General features: G+C 49.5%; 1 protein-coding gene across 1 annotated transcript; it reads left to right on the forward strand.

Moving 5' to 3' along the window:
* Positions 1-2,006: 2,006 nt before the first annotated feature.
* On the forward strand, positions 2,007-16,213 carry LACTBL1 (lactamase beta like 1). Its single transcript, XM_068966875.1, has 6 exons — positions 2,007-2,118; positions 4,602-4,711; positions 8,368-8,525; positions 9,990-10,228; positions 13,746-13,851; positions 15,232-16,213. Exons 1-6 carry the CDS (start codon positions 2,070-2,072, stop codon positions 16,211-16,213), a joined length of 1,644 nt encoding a protein of 547 aa, XP_068822976.1. The 5' UTR covers positions 2,007-2,069.
* The last annotated feature ends 7,376 nt before the right edge of the window (positions 16,214-23,589 follow it).

Raw genomic sequence — 23,589 nt, forward strand, 5'->3', positions numbered from 1 at the left:
CAGGAGAGGGTGGGTAAAAGGACGAATAGATGAAACAGAGCAGTCTAGCCCTCAGTCTTGGGACAAGGGTTCTGAATCTTGAATTCCTTCCCTGTTATCTCGTTCTTCAGGCCCCCTAGGAGGGACAGAGAAGGATTAGGGGAGAGCAGGGAAGAGTCCTTTCACAACACAGTTTAGGTTACAGCAGCAGTGAAGATAGTTCAAAAGAGACATCAAACGGGACCTCCCTGATGGTCCAGTGGTGAAGAATCCACCTGCTAGTGCTGGGGACATGGGTTCGATCCCTGGTCCTGGAAGATGACACAGACCTCGGAGCAACGAAGCCTGTGCCCCAGCTATTCAACTTGCGCTCTAGAGCCCGCAAGCTGCAACAAGTGAAGCCCCCAAGTCACAACTACTGAAAGCCCGCACGCATCAGTAAAGACCCTGCGCAGTCAAAAAAATAAAAGAGACAGAGAGACATAAGACACATTAAGACATAAGGTGGAGAGTCAGGCCGGTTGGATTTGAATCCCAGCTTTGCTACCACCTTGCTCTGTGACCTTGAGCAAGTTGCTCAGCTGCTCTGAGCCCCATTTAATCACGTCTAAAATGAAAGTTCTCAAACCCACTTCATGAGCAGATAGTGAAATGTGGTAAAATAATACTTGTTTAGATGAACAGCACAGGCCAGGCATAAAGCTGACAGTTAACACACGATGTTTATCATTCTTTAGACGAGTCCTTTCCTTCCTGTAACTGCAGTTTGCCCACCTGGAATTAAGTTTCAACAAATGCTTGTGAAGCCTCGTCAAGAACTTTGGTTGAGTAGCTCCGAGCTGTGTGACTCTGGGCAAGTCACTTAACTTCCCTGAGCCTCATCTGTGATGTCAGGGCACTAAGGGCGCCTGCCTCAACAGGGCCCTGGGATAGGCCTCTGAAAAGGCTTAGCACATTGCTTGCAGCACTAACTGGAAGTGTCTCCAGGAGACTAAGTTTGCCTTGAGGGAACATGTAGCTCTTCCTGGGGGCCAGGTCACCATACACACTGTCTCTTTAGATTCTGTCCCACCTCCCCACCAGGCCTCTTCCTCACCCTCTGTGTGACTTCAGGCCTTGATCTCACCTTACGATCCCTATGTCCTGCCCTTGCCCACCTCCCAAGCACGTCTCGGTCCCCACGCCTGTCTGAGGGAACGGCCCCTGTTTCTCCGAGCCTCACCCTTCCCTGAGCTCTCCAGGCAGGTCCCTTTTCACTGCAACGTTTTAAAAAATATTTATTTCTATTTATTTGGCTGCACTGGGTCTTAGTGGCAGCACACAGGTTATTTCAGTTGCAGCATGCGGGATTTAGTTCCCCAATTAGGGATCGAACCCTATCACACTGATAATCATAGAACAACTGCTATCTTAGAGAGAGAGCTGGATTTGCACTGCAGTGGAGGCTTAGGCTGAGTGCCCTTGAATGGATCTGGGTGAAGAGAACTGGGAGGAGGTGGCATTTCAGCTGGTTTTAGATATCTCGCTAAATACACAGGAGAGAGAGGGCATGCCCAGCAGAGGAGACAGGCTAGGCACAGACACAGAGGTCTGCGGGGCAGAGCTGTCAAAGGGGCTGTACTGGGGAGGTGCTTGGTTTTACAGGTGTGAAACTCACCCCAAGCTGTAGGCTCCCCTGATGTCTGGGTAAACCTAAGGCATAGGACTCATTTGAAAAGACCCTGATGCTGGGAAAGATTGAGGGCAGGAGGAGAAGGAGACGACAGAGGATGAGATGGTTGGATGGCTTCACCAACTCAGTGGACATAAGTTTCGGTAGACTCCGGGAGTTGGTGATGGCCAGGGAGGCCTGGCGTGCCGCGGTTCATGGGGTTGCAAAGAGTTGGACATGACTGAGCAGCTGAACTGAACTGAAGGCATAGGAAGGGCCAGGCCAGGGGAGTCCCTCTCTCCTGCCCATTGCTGACCCCCTGTGTGGGCCTGTCTTGCCCTTCCCCTTCCAGGCTGGCCGGCAGCTCAGTGTGCTGAAAGTGAAGAAGAAGTGGCTCTTGCCGGCTTCCTGCAGCTTTTTCTTCGTGCTCTCTGTGCTCATGACCGGCTGCTTCCTGTGGCAGTATTACCTCCCCAAGCTGAAGACTGGTGAGTGCCAAGCCTCCTTGAGTCGCTCCCCGTCCCTGGAGGTCCCCGTGGGCTTTGGGCCGCCACTCCTGACCTGAGGGAGGACCACAGATTCAGACTCAGGAGCTCTGGCCTGCATGCGGACTCTAGCTCTCAGGAACTGTGCACCTTTGGGCCGGTCATGTGCTCCTTCTGTGCCTCGATGCCCTTCTGTGTAACCTGAGGATACTAATGCCCCTGCGGTGTTCTTAAGCCACCTACTCTGGGGTGTGTGTGTAAAACTCAGGGTTCCCCCCCACCACAAAGTGCAGTGTTTCTCTGCCTTCAGCCCCCAGGGTGAAAGCCCAGGCTCTACCTCCCTTTAAAGGCACTCCTCCAGCTTCAGCTAAGACCCTGGGAGGAACACGTGCCAGCGTACGTGGACAGCAGCTGCCATTTCTTGACTGCATCCTGGGCTGGTTAAGGCTCAGCGAACGAACCTCCAGGGCAGGTAACATCCTGGCCCTCTGTTGCTATAGCAACCCCTGGGCCCATCAGCCTGCTGGGATCCCGGATGGTCCAGAGTCCCAGGTCTCTGCTGCAGCTGGGGAGAATGTCTCTCTCCGTTTCTCTGAGACATCCTGTATTACAGACGCCAATGGCTCAACAAGGTGGTCTGGGCTCCCAGAATCCTGCAGATTTTTGCAGAAATGCCTCCTTTTATTTTCCTGCCAGCTTCTTCCTCTCCCAGCCAACCCTTTCTTTCTAGAGTAAATTCCTTTATCAAGGGCTTCTTAGTCCCTCTAGCAAACAGTCCCCAAGTGGGTAGGTTGGCCTGTTCTCCAGGGCCGTGCTTCTCAAACTATCAAACTACCAATCTGTGGCAGACCAGCCTTATGAAATAAATGAAAAAATGAATTATGTTAGGGAAATAAATGAAAAAGACTGCAAAATGGAAGCCCAGGTTTTCAGTAATTAGATTCAACATTCACAAGATTACTCTGAGAACCTGCTATAAAAGTTTCTAAATGTTTTTTTTTTTCCAATTTTGTACTTAATTTGTCACAAATGGGAAACAGTTTATGGAACTCTCCTGGGTCCACTGACTACAGTGATCTGCGTCCTCATCCTCCCATAGGCATCACCTGAGAGGTTGCTATTAATAACAATGCGGATGAAGTTGTTGAGAGATCTTCTGTAGGGTTTGTGATTTTCCTGCTTGGGACCACATCATCTGAGGCTGGGTAACAAACCACCTAAACCCACTGGCTTCAGACAGAGTGACTGATCATTTCTCGTGATTCTATGCACTGGCTGGCAGTTCTGCTGGTCTAACCTGGGCTCTCCAATGCAAGCAAGTTCAGTGGACCTCTCCCCCGTGTGGACTTTCCCTCTCAAGGTCGCTATCCCAGGCTTGTCCACGAGAGGGAAGTGTTCCAAAGCAGCAAAGGCAGATTAAGGTCTAGCTTTGGGAGGGGCACAATCAATTCAACCTCATACTTTCGGCCAAAACAAGTCACGCAGCCCCTCCGATTCAGGTGGGAGGGTCTTGAGAGCTTGTGGCCACGGTGACCTGCCATCACGGAGCCTTCTCCCAGCTCTGGGTGGTCTTGGGAGGCAGTGGAAGGTTTATTTAAGTGAACCTTTTTTATTTTTGAAGCACCTCACCAGACACAAGACCTGCTGGCACATAATTAAAAAAATAATTTGTATTGCTTTTTGGCTGCGTTACACAATATGCAGAGTCTTCGTTCCCCAATCAGGGCTCGAACCTGCGCCCCCTGCAGTGGAAGGGCAGTCTTAACTACTGGACCACCAGGGAAATCCCTGGAAGGTTTAGGAAAAGGTGGTTCTTACACTCTTGGGGGGTTCTCACACTCTTGCCACCCCACACCGTCCTTAAAGGATGTGGGGAGGTCTGGGGGCCATAGAGATGGTCTCAAGCCTGAATCCTATCCTGCCAACTTCCACACCTTCCCTCTGAGGTGGCAAGGAAGCATACACCAGGACAAAAGCAGGATGGGACTCAAACCTGGATGCCTGGATGCACTGCTCTGGGGATGGAATGAGTCCTTCCTAGCGGTTTAAGCCTGGAGCCTCAGCAGGGCCCTGAATCCACTTCTCCATCCAGATACATCATTAGAGCTGGAGAAAGGGGGACAGATAGAGATGTTGCTGTGGCTGCCCCTCGGAGCTGGGGCCTAAGTCTGCTGACTATACAGAGGGAGGAGGCTGGACATATGAGACAGAAGGGCTGCCAATGGGCACCTGTGGCCTGACTGGTCCCTCAAAGGCCAAGCCACAGATGGTGAGTGTGGGACTGTGCTGTCTCCTCCCGGGCAGGCTCTGCACTTTGCCCTTGACTGCCCAGGGCTGGTACCTTGTGGTGAGGGGGTGCCAGCTTGGAGGGCTGGCCCTAGGGCATGAGCCTGGCACTTGCTGCCACCTTCCCACCTCCTCTACGATGACCCCTAGACTCCTATCCTGATCTCTGTCCTTTACTCATTTTGTGATATTCCCTCCAGGTTCCTTGGGACCAGAGGTGACCTCTGCCCCCGTGAGGATGTGTCCCCAGCACCCTGAGCCTGTGCCCCTGGCCCATCCCCTCCCTGTGTTGAAGGAGGCCCTGGAAAAGGTCAGTGATGACCCAGGAGAGAACTGACTGTGTGGGCTAGGCCAGGCCGAGGAAGGGGAGGGCACGCCCTCTGCACTGGTGGTTGCATTCATTCAACATATAATCCTTGAGCACTTGCTCTGCCCTACAGACCAGCAGTATGGCAGAAAGAAGACATTGTCCTGCTCTGAAGGAGCTACTAGTCTGAAGTGAGGAGAACAGTCAATATAATAAACATTTATCACCAGGGCAAGAGTGAGGACAGGGCAAGTTTAGGGGTCATGGGACTTGGAGTCACGGAAGGCTTCTGGAGGAAGTGGTGTCTAAACTGAGAGCTGAGCAGGTAGGATATGTGTGTATATAGTAAGGGAGCTTGGGGGTGTGAAGGGTGTGCTCCAGAGAGAGGGAACAGCATGTGCAAAGGCCCAGAGGCAGCAGGGTCAGTACAAGACACATGTAGAGAATTACGAGGAAGTTCAGTCTAGTGGGGGGCATAACTGGGGGTGGAGAAAGATGAGGCAAGGAGGATCACAGAGCCATTGTAATATGATTAAAGACACTCCATGAAATTAAAAGACGCTTGCTCCTGGGGAAAAAAGCTATGACAAACCTAGACAGTATATTAAAAAGTAGGGACAAAGGTCCATCTAGTCAAAGCTATGGCTTTTCCAGTAGTCATGTATAGATGTGAGAGGTGGACCATAAAGAAGTCTGAGCACCGAAGAATTAATACTTTCTAACTGTAGGGCTGGAGAAGACTCTTGAGAGTTCCTTGGACTGCAAGGAGATCAAACCAGTCAGTCCTAAAGGAAATCAACCTTGAATTCTCACTGGAAGGACTGATGCTGAAGCTGAAGCTACAATATTTTGGCCACCTGATGCGAGGAGCCAACTCATTGGAAAAGACCTTGATGCTGGGAAAGATGGAAGGCAAAAGGAGAAGGGGGTGGCGGAGGATGAGATAGATAGCATCACTGACTCAATAGACATGAATTTGAGCAAACTCTGGGAGATAGTGAAGGACAGGGGACCCTGGTGTGCTGCAGTCCATGGGGTCGTAAAGAGCTGGACACAACTCAGTAACCGAACAAGAAGAACCCCACATTACCATTGCCGGATGGCCCGGCACTAGAGGGCGCTGTCAGTCAGGTCTAGTCTGTGCCATCGAGACCCCACTCACGTGGGTCACACATCTTCAAGCAGGCAGTTCAGCTGCTCAGTTGTGTCCGACTCTTTGCAACCCCATGGACTGCAGCACTCCAGGCCTCCCAGTCCATCACCAACTCCCGGAGCTTGCTCAAACTCATGTCCATCCAGTCGGTGACGCCATTCAACTATCTCATCCTCCGTCGTTTGCTTTTCCTCATGCCCTTCAATCTTTCCCAGCATCAGGGTCTTTTCCAATGAGTCAGCATTTTGCATCAGGTGGCCAAAGTATTGGAGCTTCAGCTTCAGCATCATCCTTCTGATGAATATTCAGGACTGATTTCCTTTACGGTTGACTGGTTTGATCTCACCTTAACAGACATAAAAATCAGAAAGTGGAATCTAGAAAAATGATACAGACGAACTAATTTGCAAAGCAGAAACAGAGGCATAGACTTAGAGTACAAACCAAACATATGGATACCAAGGAGGATCAAGGGGATGGGATGAACAGGGAGACTGGCGTTGGCAATTATACTCTACTATGCATAAAATAGATAACGAGTGGACACCTACTGCATAGCACAGGGAACTCTCAGTGCTGCTGCTGCCGCTGTAAGTCGCTTCAGTCGTGTCCTTCTCTGTGCGACCCCATAGACAGGCAGCCCATCAGGCTCCCCCGTCCCTGGGATTCTCCAGGCAAGAACACTGGAGCGGGTACTCAGTGCTCTGCGGTGACCTAAACGGGAAGGAAATGCAAAAAAGAAGGGATATACGTATATATGGAGAAGGACATGGTAACCCCTCCAGTGTTCTTGCCTGGAGAATCCCGGGACAGAGGAGCCTGGTGGGCTGCCGACTGTGGAGTCGCACAGAGTCAGACATGACTGAAGCGACTTAGCAGCAGCAGCGTGTATAGGAATGGCTGATTCACTTTGCTGTACTGCAGAAACTAACCCAACATTGTAAAGCAACTATACCCTAATAAAAAAAATTTTTTTTAAAGGAGTGTATGTGCAGCAGCCTGGGGGTGGCGGCAGTGGGGAAGGGTTTGAAATTTGGTCTGTGGGACAGATGGAGGAAAGGAGGGTTCGTGTTCATCTAAGAGCAGGCGTGGGCCAGCGCAGAGAGACACAATCCCTGCCTGCAAATACACAAGAAGCTTTTGTGAGGGAGACAGAGCAGAAGGCTGCTATTTGCCTCCCAGGGGTGATACTAATTAGAAACAACACAGCAGCAATGATAACTGTGGCTGCCTCCTTGTGAGAGCCTGGCATGCGTCTTGCAGTGTGCTAACTTCCCCCTGTGTTACCGCCTTGTGAAGCCCTAGACAAAGAGGAGGAAACTGCGGCAACGTCAGCTCAGGTGGGCCTCCCGGGCGGTGCGCCTGCCAGTGCAGGAGACATGGTCCGGGAAGACCCCACAGGCCCGGGAGCGACGGGGCCCATGTGCCAGAGCCCGTCCTCCCCAGCTAGAGAGGCCGCCGCGGTGAGGAGCCAGATCACCGCAACTAGAGACAGCCCTCCTGGCCACAGGGACCCAGCGCAGCCGAAAACACTTAGAGTAGAGGAAAAGTTAGGCCAGGGGTGGAAACCACAGGTAGACTGAACTCGGTTCAGGGATGTCAAATCTCTTGGCCAGGAGGTGCTGGAATGAGCATGGGGAATGAGCATTCCGATTTCCCCCAGCCATGAGCCACTGGGGCAAGTCGCTTCATATCTCATTTTCTCACCTGTAACGTGGGGGTGGGGGGTGGGGGGAATCAGCACTGACTTATTATGAGGATTAAGCGAGACAAGGTATGAACATCATTGTGTATTGTGTCTGGCACATTCTAAATGTCCAGTAGGTGTTAGCAGTTAATCGTCATTAAACTTCATCACTGAAAATAACGAAGTATTAATATTTCCAACAAATGTTCAAAGAGAGCGCCCTCTACAAATCCTGAATTCTCCAGCGCTAGGGGTCAGATGAGGCTTTTGCTATTGTCTGGTTGCTGAGTTGTATCCGACTCCTTGTGACTCCATGAACAGCTCTGTCCATGGGATTTCCCAAGAATACTGGAGTGGGTTGCCATTTTCTTCTCCAGAGGATTTTTCTGACCCAGGGCTCGAACCCACATCTCCTGCACTGCAGGCAGATTCTTTACTGCTGAGCCACCAGGGAAAGCCCTAGATGAGGCCTACTGAAGGCTTTCTAGGGCATCACAGGTTTGATTAGATCAGTGGTCTTAACCCCTCCTTCCTCTTATATATTTCCAAGGAAATGTTTCTTTGAACGAAAGTCTTATGAGGAAACCTTACGTACAAAACAGATTCCAGGGGATCTGCTCTGATTGCAGCTGGGTGGTGGCCGACCCCGTGGGACATAGTTTGACAGCCAGAGGTCTGGAGGCTCACTGGGGCTCCCTTCCAGCCACTGGTGGGGAGAACGGAGGGGAGCGAGACAGTGTGTGCTGTGTGCAGCTGGTGGAAGGGCCTGGTGGGGAGAAGGACACGTGAGCTCTAAGCCTCCCGCTCCTCTCTTCCCAGGTGGGCCGGATCCTCCGCCAGGCCCTGTCTGCCCCGGGCCTGGCTGCCATGTCGGCAGTTGTCATCCACAATGACACCGTGCTCTGGACTGGGAACTTCGGGAAGAAGAATGGTTCAGACCCGGCTTCCGGGCCCCCCAATGAGTACACCATATACCGGTCAGCTGGTGGACCACCAGGATCCTGTGGCGGGGGCGAGGGATGGGATGACGAGGGGGACTTGGGAGGCAGGAGGACTCATGAGAATTATGGCTGGGTGAGGGGGGGGGGATCTGAGTTACCATGGCCCTTTCTTAAGTCGTGGCAATTTCATAGACGAGGAGATGGAGGTCCAGAGAGGAACACTGAGTGCCTAACATCACACCACAGGGTAATAGGTCAGGAAGGAATCCCTTCTGGAGAGTCCTTAGCCCCAAAGCTCCCAAACTAGAAAAGACCCCCTTGTGTTCCACCCTACCCCCCTTCTATGTGACACAAAGGAGCTGTAACCAGTTCCTGGGTCCTCCACCCAGGTTTCCAACAGCCAGCAGCAGTGGCCCAGATGGAAGCAACTTGGGACACACCCAGAGTCTCTCCTCCTGGGTGCTGCCTGTAGGATCCTCGGCCCTCACGGTGCGAAGTGAATACAGTTGCTGCCAGGGATGCTTGTGAGGATTACAGGGGTTCCAGTCAGGCTGCACCAGCTGTGTGCCAGCCAGGGGGTAACAATTATATTTGCTCTCACCTACTGAGGGCTTCTCTGGTAGCTTAGTGATAAAGAATCTGCTTGCCAAGCAGAAGACACGGGTTTGATCCCTGGGTCAGGAAGATCCCGTTGAGAAGGAAATGGCAGTCCACTCCAGTATTCTTGTCTGGGAAATCCCACGGACACAGGAGCCTAGTGGGCTACAGTCCACAGGGTCGCAGGTCGGACACGACTGAGTGACTAAGCAACAATAAATCACCTGCTGGGCACTCACTACCTGCCAGGTATTTTGCTAGGCACCTTGCACGCATAATCTTGTTCAGTCCTTTCTAAAATCCGTGAAACAAGACAACGAAATTACATTTCAGAAAAGTCTAGTAATTTTTCCAAGGCAACTCAGCTGGAGAGAGGCAGAGGCATGATCCCAGCTTGGGTCTGTCCCAGAGTGGGGAGTTGCTGGTGAGGGCCTGGCGTCGGGGAGATGCTCATGGTGTGCCTCTGGCCCCGCCTCATTGCCTCTGCTATGTTCTCAGGCATCTCGATGGCATTCCACAGAGGCTTGTGGATTTCCACCTGTGACGGTGAATAAGGGTGGGCTCAGCGCTTTCCTGGGCTTCTCAGCTGGCTCAGTGGGTAAAGAATCTGGCTGCAACGCAGGAGATGCGGAAGACACAAGTTGGATCCCTGGGTTAGGAAGATCCCCTGGTGGAGGGCATGGCAACCCACCCCAGTATTCTTGCCTGGAGAATCCCATGGAGAGAGGACCCTGGCTGGCTAGAGCCCACGGGGTTGCAAAGAGACGCAACTGAAGCGGCTGAGCTCACATACACACAGCGCTTTCCTGATTATACCAGAAAGGTGGAGGCTGGGGGTGCGGGGTGGAGGTGGGTTGTGGAGCCAACGACGCCCGCTGCACCCTTGTGCCTCTCATTGTCCAGGATCTCCAGCGTCTCCAAGATCTTTCCTGTCCTTATGCTGTACCGCCTGTGGGAAGAGGGCATTGTGGCTTCTCTAGACGACCCTCTGGAGCGGTACGCCAGCACCTTCACCATTAACAACCCACTGGGTATGGCATCAGCCTCCCAACAAAGGAGTCTGGTGGATGGGCTGGAGGAGGTGGGCCCAGCCCCAAGGCCTTCACCTGTCACCCTCCGAAGGATGGCCAGCCAGCTGTCAGGTGAGTGGCTCTGAACGTGATCTGCTGCTGCTGCTGCTGCTGCTAAGTCGCTTCAGTCATGTGCAACTCTGTGCGACTCCATAGATGGCAGCCCACCAGGCTCCCCCATCCCTAGGATCCTTCAGACAAGAATACTGGAGTGGGTTGCCATTTCCTTCTCCAATGCATGAAAGTGAAAAGTGAAAGTGAAGTCTCTCAGTCGTGTCAGACTCTTCGCGACCCCATGAACTGCAGCCCACCAGGCTCCTCTGTCCATGGGATTTTCCAGGCAAGAGTACTAGAGCAGGGTTGCCATTGCCTTCTCCAATGATCTAGCTTAGCCCAGACCATTTGATCTAGCTTAGCCCAAACCATTTTAGGTGAGGGCACCAAGAAGCATGTTCTCACCCAGCCAGGCTGGGCCCACTCTCTGCTCTGTTTCCACATGTAATGTACATATCATATAACATATATATATACACACACATGTTATGTGTGTGTGTCTATGTATATATATGAACATGCATCATGTATCTTTGGAAGGATAGTAGAAATTAAACCACTGGGTTGCCTCCAGGGAGAGGAACTTGGTGGCTGGGGAGAAGAGTAGGGGGGGACATTTTTCATTGTATACCCTTTGGTGTCTTTGGGATTTTGAATCATGTAAATGAATTATTTATTAAAAACTACATAAAAAGAATAATGATAAAAGATGTGCTAACAAGCCAAGATGAAGTCTCCACGGTGGAAGGGCAAGGGCAGGCTGGGATGCTGGAAGACAAAAGCCAGTGGACAGGAATTGGGCAGGAATGGGTGGGAGGGGGTCTGTGATCTGTGGCGACTGCCCCAGCGAAGAGGGAGAAGGCGGGCACCACGTGCGCCACCCCAAAATGCCTTCTATTGTTCAGATTTTCAGTCATCAGCCCATCTAGATGGTAGGAATGCATCACAAGTGCCTACTATTTCATCATTTGACAAAGTGTGTTCAGGCCTGAGGTCTCAATCTATGGACATGGCTGGTTTCCACTCCCATTAGCAGATGGTGAACCTGAGGCTCAGTCAGAAAATGGAACCTCCTGAAATTGCCTAGGCAGGAGAGGATCAGGGGAGGGTGGCCCAGTGGCTAAGGGCACAAGCACTGGAATTCCCACTTTGCCTCCTAGCTGTGTGATCTTGGGCAAGTCACGTAACCTCTCTGAGCCTTGTTTTTCTCCTCTGTAAAATGACTAGTTTGTGCTATTTTGGGGAATTAAGTGTGCTAATGAATTTCAAGCACTTATCTGACAGCAGGTACTTTTCAAAGTAGCTCTGGTTATTACAGTCAGGGATAGACCTAGGTTTATTGGGGCCTGATACAATTTTGGGGTCCTTTAAAAAAATATTCCTGATAGCTCAGTTGGTAAAGAATCTGCCTGCAATGCAGGAGACTCTGGTTCAATTCCTGAGTCAAGAAGATCTGCTGGAGAAGGGATAGGCTGCCCACCCCAGTAAGCTTGGGCTTCCCCTGTGGCTCAGCTGGTAAAGAATCTGCCCTCAATGCGGGAGACCTCGGTTAGATACTTGGGTTGGGAAGATCCCCTGGAGAAGGACAAAGCTAACCCAATTCCAGTATTCTGGCCTGGAGAAATCCCTGGACTGTATAGTCCATGGGGTCCCGAAGAGTGGGACACAACTGAGCGACTTTCACTTTTAGAATATTATAAATTCAAACTTAGATACAGGCCTTGGAAGGGGTCAGTCAGGCTTTTGCTCCAGGAACCTCCTATTAAATCCACTCCTGGTTATAACCTGAACCTAGGGCTCCCTCTAGGGGTACACTGTGGACTCTTCTTCATCTATAGCCAAGGAACTCAGCACAGGGCTCTGTTTGTGGTCATTTTTAAAAACTCCCTACTTGTCTTCTCTCAGTCCCAAAGGGACCAGCTGACCACAGGGCTGCCTGGATAACTTATAGGCTCCCAGTGTCTTTTACGATTGACCTTCACCCTAATCTGGAGCTTCCTCCCATTCTGAGCTTTTCATGCATTCTTAGTCAGGCCCTGCAACAGCTCCCAGGGAGATCAAGGCAGGTGCTTCAGCCCACTTTACAGTGAGCAAAGAGAGGCTCAGAGAGGTAAAGCACACGGTTTGTGGTCACACAGCAAGAAGTGCTAGAGTCAGAATTTAAACCCAGGACTTGGGAGCTTCAGCCTTCAGTTGTTCAGGCCAAGAGCCTGGGAGTTAGTTATCCCTGGAACCTCTCACTCCCATACCCTCCATATCCCCTCCGGTAGCAAATTCTGTTGGCTCCACTATCAAAATATGTTCAGAACCCACCCCCTACTCACTCGTCCAATCCACCATCATTTAAGCATGGACCTCTGCGAGTCTCCTTACAGGTTCCCCCGCGTCTGCCATTGCCCACGCCTGCCCCCAAAGACTGCTTTCACATAGCAGTCAAAGCTACCCCGATATATGTCAGATTATATCCCTGCTCTGCTCAAGCCCTTTAGCCCCATTCCAATCAGAGAAGAGCCCGAGTCCTTCTAGTACCCAATAGCACCCTACAGGTCTGGCGCCTGCACCTCCAATCTCTCTTATCGCCAAAGCCTCCCCTTTTCTCACTCCTCTCCAGCCACACTGGCTGTTTCCTGCTGACCCTCAAACATTCCCGCCTCAGGGCCTTTGCATCTGCTGTTCCCTCTGCCTGACACATTCTTTCCTCTCGTCTCACCTCCTCCAGGCCTCACCTGCTCAAGGGTTGCCTTCCCTGCGATGCCTTCCTCTGACCGCTTTGTATAAAATAACCACCCCTCCTTTCACACATGTAATTATCTCCCTCCAGAGCACGAATATTTGTTTGCTTGCCTGTCTCCTCTGCTAGAATGCAGACTCCACATGGGCAGGGACTTCGTGTGGCTCACCCCTGAGTCCCAGCACCCAGAACAGCCTTTGGCACAGAACAGATGCTTGAACACTATTGCTGAGTGAATGGATGGGAAGAATCCTAATCCTGCGAGCCTTCCCGTATTGTCACATCCAAAATCAGAAAACCCCAAGTGATCAGAGGAGTCAGTTCCCAAGACATATTTGGGCAGCAACCTCAAACATTTTATGGAATCGAAGGTCTCTGGTTGATGACAATCATGCTCAGCATTTTATTTCACTGAATCCTTACACAAGCCCCATGATGGGAATTATTTCCGTTCTGTTACAGATGAGGGAACACTGGCTCAGAGAGGTTAAGTGGCTTGCCCAACAGAACACTGGCAGGGGACTTCCCTGGTGGTCCAGAGGTTAAGACTCCATACTTCCATTTCAGAGACATGGGTTCGATCCATGGTTGGGGAACTAAGGATCCCACAGGCTGCCTAGTGCAGAAAAAACAACAACAACCCAAAGGACACAAAACACAGGCAGGATGAGAGTCCATGCTAGAGGCTTTCTTTTTAAAAAGCTGATTTTATCATTATCTTTCAACTCATGGAAAGTGGGGGAGGAGTGCACCCAGGGCCCCCTCTTAGCCTACCCAGCGAATCTGACCATGGCTCCTCCCTAGGGCTACCCCGAAGGCTCCGTTCCACTTCACTGTTGTGGAGGGGCAGCACCCAGGAGGCCCTGAGCCTGCTGAAGGACGATGTGCTGGTGGCGGATCCAGGAACCAGGTGAGGGGTGAGCCCTGATGCCCCGCCAATGCCAGGAACCTCACAAGGGCACACACTCGTCCTGGCAGACAGCCCGTGTAACCACATCCTAGGTGGTCAGAGCCCGGAAAGACTTCAGGGATGACTGACAAGTCCTGTTCCACATTTGGGGAGACTGAGGCCCATGGATGGATGGCAGAGCAAGGCAGTAGGGGAGCCGGGCCCAGATCCAGCTCTGTTTGAATCTCAAGTTCTTTCGATGAATTAACTCAACACCAACTCTGTGCTTGGAATGTGCAAACCTGAGAAACAGCAGCGAATGGATCCACTCGGTGCCCCCTCAATGGAGTTTGCATTCTTGCCAGTGAACAATGAAATTCTTATTGCTAAACAGATAAACAAGATAAATACAGTTTCTCCCAAGTGCTGGAAAATAAACGGCATGCTGATAAGATAGGGAGTGGAAAGCTGGGGTAGCCACTGAACACAGAAGCTGGGCTCCTGGAGCAGTGGGGCTGTGAGCTAGACAGAGGTCAGCGGGCACTCGCCTGCCTCAGATGCCTCCTTCTGGGCCCTGGGCAAGTGCCCTTTTTCCAAATTTGCCCCTCTGCTTCTCCAAATGCTGAACCTCAGGGCCCACTTCTGTTAAGGAAGAAAGGGTCTAAGACTTAGCCGTCTGTAGGCTAGAGTCCTCCTTCCAGCTGTGACATTAACTTCCTGAGCAACCTTGCAGGAAGCATCTGCCTCTGTGAACTTCACTTTTCTTGCCTTTGGGGGAAAAAAAAAATGAGCCTGGGCTAGAGTACAGGAATGTCTAATGGCATTTGTGCATTTTCACCCATTCTTGTGCCTTCCTGAGGCACTATTTTAGAGATTCTGGAACAGCGTCTGCTCTGGGAAAGAAAAGCGACTCCCTATTGATTACTGGTGTCTGCCATGGCTGGGAAGAAGGGGGTGAGATCTTGCCCGCTAGTTGCTATCCTTGAGCTATATGATCACTATCGTTACTCACCACCCAATCCCAGCAATCTGAGGCTCGTTTTCCTGACAAAGTAAATTATACTAATGTGTAAAGTAGATTTGTTTTGCCACTTTCCCAGGTGCACTGCTAAGTCTAGGTCTTTGCCAATCTGCTGTGCGACCCTGGGCAATGCTCTGCCTCTCTCTGGGCCTTCCTCTTTCCGGAAGGAAGAATAACTACTGAGTTGTATTCAATGATCTCTGAAGTCTCTGCTAGGTCTGACCATCTCCGATTCCGTGAAGCAGATTCCTTTCCTGTCCACACGGTAAAACGAAATTCGGAAGGCTTTTCAGACAATCCGAGCAAGTGGGAAGGGGTTACTTGGGGGCTGGCGATGCCCATCCTAGGCTGCAGGCCAGCTCCCACCCTTCCTCTTTCAGGTGCCATTACAGCACGCTGGCCTTCTCGCTTCTGGCCCACGTCCTGGCAGCCCACACCGTCCAGGGTGACTTCCAGCGCTGGATCTTGGAGAAGGTGCTGGAGCCGCTGGGAATGGCAGACACGGGCTTCGACCTGACGCCTCCTGTGCGTGCCCGGTTGGCAGTGGGCTTTTACGGCAGTGGGCGGCCGGCACCTCTGTACGACCTGGGCTGGTACCGGCCATCGGGCCAGATGTACTCCACCACGGCTGACCTGGCCAAGTTGTCCATGGTGCTCCTGGGCGGCGGGCCCCAGCGGCTCCTGCGGCCGGACGCGTCCAAGACGCTGCTGGTGCCACTGCTGGCCTGCCCGGGCGCCTACTTCGCCAATGAGACGGGCACGCCGTGGGAGTTCCATGCGCAGCGGGGCTACCGCGTGGTGCGCAAGGACGGCGAGCTGGACGGCTACGCGGCCACCTTCTCGCTGGTGCCGCCGCTGCGCCTGGGTCTCACGCTGCTCCTGGCCGGGCCGCGGCCGCCCGGGCCCGACCTCGTGGCGCAGGCCTACGACGTGCTCCTGCCGGCCATGGAGAGGGCCCTGCGGGGGGCCGAGCTCAGCCCGGCGCCGCCGCCCAGCGCGCGCCCCTTCACCGGCTACTTCACCTTCTCTAACTTGACCTTCTACGACGTGCGCCCCGGGCCGGCGGGCGAGCTGCGCCTGCGCCAGTTCGGGCCCCGCGTGGAGGCGCTGGTGCCCGCCGCGTTCCGCACGCTGACGCTGCGCCACGTGCGCGGCCGCGTCTTCCAGCTGCACGTGGCCCGCGAGTTCCCGTGCGCCCTGCCGCTCGGCGACTCCTGGCTGTCCCTGGAGGCCCAGCACGGGCAGCTGGTCAACTTCTACCCCTTGGACCGCCACGGGCTGTCCCCGGGCTTCGACGTGCCGGGCCTCAACACGTACAGGGTGTTGCGGCTGTCGCACAAGCCGGTGTTCAAGACCCAGTGACCCTGGACTCCGTTTTCCCCTGCTGTTGCCTCCCCGCTGTCCAACCTAGTTTTGCAAAGTAAGGCTGCATGAAGGTTTGTTGGAGAACCCGAGGAGTTGGCAGCGTGGGGTAGGGCAGTGCCCCTCAACGTTGTGGTTCGTGGACCACCGCCGCTTGCCAGCTGTTATCTGTGAGAGAGGAAGAGTTAGGTAAGCATTTAGAAACTCTAATAGCGAGTTGACAGAGTACTTTTGTGTGTGTGTTGAATCTGAGACAGAATATCATTGTATCTTTTAAAAATCAACCTTATAGAGTTATAATTTTATGTAGAAGGAAATGAACGCATTATCAGGGTACAGTTTGATTTTGACAGATATGTATACCCATCCCCACAATCAAGATAGTAGAAAATTTTCATCACTCGCCCAAACATCCCTCCTGCTGCTTTGCAGTCAGCTTCCTTCCCTGCTCCTAGCCCTGGGCAGCTACTGATCTACTCTGTCACTTTACATGAGTTTTAGTCTGGAATTTTGTAGAAGTGGAATCACAGAGTGTAATCTTCCCTGTCTGCCTGCTTTTGCTCAGCAGGATGTTTTTGAGGTTCATTCGTGTCTTTGTGTATAGCAATATTTTGTTTCTTTTTATTGCTGAATAGTATTGGGTTGTACAGATATACCACAATTGGTTTATCCTTTCACCTTTTGATGGGCATTTGGGTTGTTTCTGGATTGGGGCTTTATGAAACAGCATTCCTATATAAGTTGGTTTTTGTGAATACATGCTTTCATACCTCTTGGGTAAATATCTAGGTGTGACTGCCATGCAGTTTTATAAAGCACTGGTATCATTTTATGTTCCCAGCAGCAATATACAATGTCTCCGCATCTTTGCTACCACTTAGCATTGTCAGCCTTTTCAGTTTTAGCCATGCTAGTGGTAGTAGCTGTGAAGTCTTCTCTCACGGTAGTTTTAATTACATTGTATTTATCATATTGTAAAAGTTCCCTAAATGTTGTGGATAGAAGTCCTTTGTCAGATACAAATATTGCAAAGATTTCCCCCCAGTCTTTGGCTTGCGTTTTCCTTTTCTTAATGATGTCTTTTGAAGAGCAGAAGTTATAGAATTTTAATGAATTTTATGCCTGATACATCCGAATGAATCAGAATCTGGGCTTGCCTTTCCTTTTAACAATTAAGCATTGAATTTTGAGAAAATTGTAGAGTCATATGCAGTTGTAAGAAATAATCAGTGTAGCCTTTATCCCGTTTTCTCCCGTGGAAACATCTGGCACAACTAGGGCCCAGTATCACATGCAAGTTATTGACATTGATGCCATCAAGATACAGAACCTTTCTATCAGCTCAAGAATCCCTCTTGTTGGCGTTTTCTGCTCACACCCACTTGTTTACCAGTGCACCCTGTCCTTAACACCTGGCAACCCCGGCAACATTTCTATAATTTTGTCACCTCAGGAATATTATGTAACAGGAAATAGAGATGCAGAGGCAGAGGATGGACCTGTGGACCCAGCAGGGGACGGGGAGAGAGGGACAAGTTGAGAGCAGGGCATTGGCATAGATGCACTACCCTGTATGAAGTAGCTGGTGGGAAGCTGCTGCTTATACAGGGAGCTCTGCTCAGTGCTCTGTGATGACCTAGAGGGGTGGGATGGGGGGTGATGGAAGGGAGGCTCAAGAGAGAGGGGATATATGTATACTTATAGCTGACTCACATTGTTGTACAGCAGAAACTAACGCAACACAGTAAGGCAGTTGTCCTCCAATTAAAAAATTTTAACAAGGAATATTATGTAAATGGAGTGATGGAAGAAATTTGCCCATACTGAGGAATGGGAAAGTCATTCTACTTACAGTACGTGGGTTAGCTTGAACTTTGTGCTAACTAGAACAGATTGCCTTGTGGCCTGTCAAACATACACTGTTGCTTTTCTCTAACCTTTAAAGAAATGGATGCATTGTCTGGACCTTAAGGATGTCCCTTTTGGGACTTCCCGGGTGGTCCAGTGGTTAAGAATCTGCCTTCCAATGCAAGAGACACGGGTTTGATCGCTGGTCGAGGAGCTAAGATCTCACATGTTGTGGGGCAACTAGAGAGCCTGAGTGCTACAATGAAGACCCAGCAAAGCCAAAATAATAAATAAATAAATGAAAGCTTAAAACATGTCTGTTTTGAAGACAGATATTTGCCTGCCTTCCTGGGATGTCAGTGCCACTAGTACTTCAATAAGTCTCCCTCCCTAGATGCCCAGGCCATACTGACTTGCTGTTTGTGTGCAAATCTGTATTTTTTGGGATACTTTGAAGGAAGGTACCCCTGTCATGCTTGATGTTCTTTGTTCTGACAAGAAAAAAAAGTTGTGCTGAAAACATGCTTCTCTGGAGCAGTTTCTCAGATCTGTGAGGCTGTCTCCTGGGCTTTGGTTCTCAGTTTGACTTGATTAAAACTCTCGTTTACTCTTATTACACGTTGGTTATTGATTATTTCCATAGAGACGAGTCATACAGTATGTAGTCTTTGGGGATTTTTTTTTTCCACACTCAGCCCAGTTCTCTGGAGACTCGTTCAAATTGTTGCAAGTATCAAAAGTTTGTTTCTTTGTGTTGCAGAGTGGTGCTTGCATAGTATAGACACACCACAGTTTATTTAACCATTCACTTGGTGAAGGACATCTGGGTTGTTTCCAGTTTTAACCTACTAGGAATAAAGCTGCTTGGAACATTCGTTTACATGTATTTGTCTGCGTGTAAGTCTATTTCTCTGGCATAAATGCCCAGGAGGGCAACTGAAGGTTGAATGATGCCTTTTTTTTTTTAATTGCCAAACTGTTCTCCAGAGTGGTTGTACTGTTTTATATTCCAGCCAGCACTGTATGAGTGATCTCGTTTCTGCACATTTTGGCTTGCATTTGATATTGTCTCTATTTTAACTTTTTATTAAAAAAGTTTTTAAATTTATTTTTGGCTGTACTGGGTCTCCGATGCTGCCCTTGGGCTTTCTCTAGTTGCAGCGAGTGGGGGCTAACTCTCCAGCTGTGGTGCACGGGGCTTCTCATTGCCATGGCTTCTCTTTCTTGTTGCCGAGCACGGGCTCCTAGCTGTTCTGTCCGTTGTTGAGCGAGGGAAGTTGAAGTCTCTGATTATAATGGTGAATTTGTCTGTTTCTCTTTTCAATTTGTGATTTTTCATTTCGCATATTTTTGCAGCTTTTTCATGTGTGCTCATTAGCTTGAATGCTAGATTCGGATTAGATCACAGTTTTTACAACTTTTTTGACCTACACCCTCAATGGAAAATAGATTTTATTTATGCACAGACACAATAATGTAACTGAAATAAGTTTAATGCAACAGTGTTTACTCTTGTCACATGCAGCTGGAGTTTACTCTTTTCAGTTCTTTTATTTTTTTTCTGAAGACTTCATTTTTTAGAGGAGGAAAATTGAGAGGAAGAAACAGAGATTTCCCATTTACTTCCTGCCCCTACTCATGCATAGCCTCTTCTATGATCAAAATCCCCAGCCAGAGTGCTCCATTTTGAACAATTGATGAACCTACCTTGGTACATCATTATCACCCAAAGTCCATTCCCTTCGGGTTCCCTCTTGGTATTGTATGTTCTGTGGGTAAAGTCACATATGTAATGACAGGTATCCATCATTACAGTATCGTACAGAGTATCTTCCCTGCCCTAAAACTCCTCTGTGCTTCGCCTATTCATTCCTCCCTTGCTGTAAATCCTGGCAGCCACTTACCTTTTTACCATCCCCATAGTCTTTCCTTTTTCTGAACATAATGCAGTTGGAATCTTATAGCATGTAGCCATTTCAGATTGGTTTCTTTCACTTAGTAATACACATTTAAGTTTCTTCCATGTTTTTTTGCTGCTCAACAGATGTTTTTTAAAGCACTCAGTAATACCCCATTGTTTGGGCGTACCACAGTTTATCCATTCATCTAATAAGGACGTCTTGGTTGCTTCCAGGTTTTGGCACTTTTGAATGAAGCTGCTATAAAAATGCATGTGCGTGTTTTTGTGTGGACATGTTTTTAACTTGTTTGGGTAAATACCAAAGTGCTGGATTGTATGGTAGGAGTGTGTTTAGTTTCGTAAGAAACTGCCCAGCTGTCTTCCAGAATGGCGGTGCCCCTTTGCATTCTCACCAGCAGTGAATGAGAGTTCCTATGGCTCCCTGTCCTTGTCAGCATCTGATGATGTTAGTGTTCTAGATTCTGGCCTTTCTAATAGATAACCACCATATAGTGCTATCTCATTGTCATTTTAATTTGCATTTCCCTGATGACATATGATGTCATCTTTTCATATGCTTACTTGCTATCTGTATACTTTCTTTGATGAGGTGTCTGTTAAAGTCTTTGGCCCATTTTTTTAATTGGGTTGTTTCTTTTCTTATTGTTGAGTTTTAAGAGTTTTTGTGTGTTTTAGGTAACAGTCCTTTATCAGATGTGTCTTCTGCAAATATTTCTCCCAGTCTGTGGCTTGCATTCTCATTTTCTTGACATTGTGTTTTGCAGAGCAGAAGTTTTAAATTTTAATGAAGTCTAGCTTATCAGTTATTCCTTTCATGGATTGTGCCTTTGGTGTTGAATCAAGACAGTCATCAGTGTATCCAAGGTCATTTAGGGTTTCTCCTAATCATTTTCTAGGAGTTTTCTAATCTTGCATTTTACACTTAAGTTTGTGCTCCATTTTGAGTTATTTTTTGTGAAATATGTAAGGTCTGTGTCTAGATTCTTTTTTTCTCTTGGATGTGGGTATCCAGTTGTTCCAACATCATTTGTTGAAAAGACTGTCTTTTCTTCATTGCATTTCCTTTGCTTCTTTGTCAAAGATCCACTGACTGTGTTTGTGTGGGTTTGTTTCTGGGCTCTTTATTCTATTCCACTAATCTATTTGTCTGTCCCTTTGCCAACACCACACTGAGTCTGGATGACTGTAGCTTTGCATTAAGTCTTGAAGCTGGGCAGTGTTGGTCCTCCCAGTTTGTCTCTCTCCTTCAATATTGAGTTGGCTATTGAGGAGTTTTCGCCTCTCCATATAAACTTTAGAATCGGTTTGTTGAAAGCCACAAAATAATGTGCCAGAATTTTGATTAGATTGCATTGAGTCTATAGACTATGTTGGGAATCCTGTTATATATGTATTTATTGGCCACACTGGGTTTTCACTGTGGCATGTGGGCTCTCTAGTTGCAGTTCAAGGCTGAGTTACTCCGAGGCTTGTGGGATCTTAGTTCTCTGACCAGGGATTGAACCTGTGTCTCTTCCATTGGAAGGCATATTCTTCACCACTGGACCAGTAAAGAAGTCCTAAATCATGTCATTTTAAATTGTTACATTAATAAAAAAAAAAAAGTCAATGTAGCAAATAAAAGATGAGCACAAATTCCTTGCTGTTCTTTTTATTGGAAGCTGAGATCTGTCTCCACTTCTTGTATCCAGGTGGGCCCTGGGACTGCTTAACCCGAAAGAATGTAAGAGAGGTGATGAGATTCCAGTTTCTGGACCAAGGCTTTAGACACCAGCAGCTTTCTCTTCCTCTCTTGGACACTCTGTCTTGGGGCCTTGAGCTTTTAAAGTCTGACTACTCTGAGACTCGGAGAAGGCGATGGCACCCCACTCCAGTACTCTTGCCTGGAAAATCCCATGGACAGAGGAGCCTGGTAGGCTGCGGTCCATGGGGTTGCGAAGAGTCAGACACGACTGAGCAACTTCCCTTTCACTTTTCACTTTCATGCATTGGAGAAGGAAATGGCAACCCACTCCAGTGTTCTTGCCGGGAGAATCCCAGGGACAGGGGAACCTGGTGGGCTGCCGTCTATGAGGTCACACAGAGTCAGACACGACTGAAGTGACTTAGCAGCAGCACTCTGAGACTTGCCATACTGGGGGCTACATGTAGACACGTAGGGTTTAGAGTCCTAGAGGAGCTCAGACTTCAGCCAAGCCCAGGCTCCCAGCCATCCCTGCCAGGACTCCAGAAGAGCAGTGAGTGACTCTGTTTTAGATGTCCAAACTGGCAGACCCACCTGCTGAATACCCCTGCATGAGTTCCTTTAATGCTGTGTGACACCAGCAAAGCCCGGACTGAATTCCTGACTCACAAAATGAATAACTGATTAAATCAGTAATACTACAATGAAATAATATTCACCAGTGCATCGTTAATTAAAAATCAAATAGTTATTTTAAGTGGCTAAATTTTGGAGTCCTCTGTTGTACGGCAAGAGTACCTGGGACAGAGTCATGAGGCACCCGAGGGAAACTGAATCATGGCCGTGGTTTGAAAACACATGGATACAAACCGCACTGAGCCTTTGCACTCCGTCTGTTTTTGTGGACATGAGCGTGGGGCTGGATGCTATATTAAAAATTAACTTATGTTTGTTATGTTTTTATATGTTAATTATGTTTTTCTCTCCAGTTTTCAAAAGGAATCCAGAGATTTAGTATTTTTCTTCTGTGTCTGGGACTTTTGATAGGTGAAAACCAGAAGATGCTTAAAGGCACAGCCTGTGCTGGGGGGGGGGGGATGGGGGGTGGGGGTGGGAGGGGGTGAGCATCTCTGGGAGGAGAGATGGGAGACATCCCAAGGATGGAGAGGGAGTCCTCAGCCATCATCTCATTGTGAGTGAGATGAGTTTCTAGTAGTTTCTGAACATCTTTCAGCTGTCATTCTTGTTTTGAAAACATCCAGTTCCAATCTTTTTTTTTTTTGAGATTGATTCATTTATTGATCGGCCGTGATGGGTCTTGGTTGCTGCATCCTCTCTAGTCGCAGCGAGGAGGTGCTGCTCTTGGTGGTGCGCTGGCTTCTCACGGTGGTGGTTCTCCTGTGGAGCACAGGCTCTTGAGCAGTCGCTCAGTAGTAGCGGCGCATGGGCTTAGTTGCTGTGCAGCATGTGGGATCTTCCGGAACTGGGGATAGTACCCGTGGTCCCTCCATTGCAAGGTGGACGCTTAACCAGTGGGCCACCAGAGAACCTCCAAATCCAGTCTTTAAAGCAGAAGCAGAATTATTCTGGAGGAGGTGGAGATGGGAGGCAAAGCTTAGGTTCTCGCTTTTTCCCTGTACGTGCTCCACTGGGCACCTCCTTGGAACTCAGGATTGCAAGGCACAGTGGTTAAGTCTCCTTCCATGGTGAGGGATTGGGGGCCTTATGCATGTCTGTTTCCTTTGGTTTTCACATGACTGCCGCTTCTCATTCCTTAGCACTCTACTCAGATTCTCCCCTTTCCCTGCTGCTCTGTCTAAAATCTGTTACCCTCTCGGGCTGGTGTCACGGAGATCTGCTGGTTTCCTTCCCAGGACTTGCGACAATTTGCCTTTATTCCATTTATTTGGTTCAGTAAGGGCT

The sequence above is a fragment of the Capricornis sumatraensis genome, chromosome 3 (assembly GCF_032405125.1).
Source record: "Capricornis sumatraensis isolate serow.1 chromosome 3, serow.2, whole genome shotgun sequence".
NCBI lineage: Eukaryota > Metazoa > Chordata > Mammalia > Artiodactyla > Bovidae > Capricornis > Capricornis sumatraensis.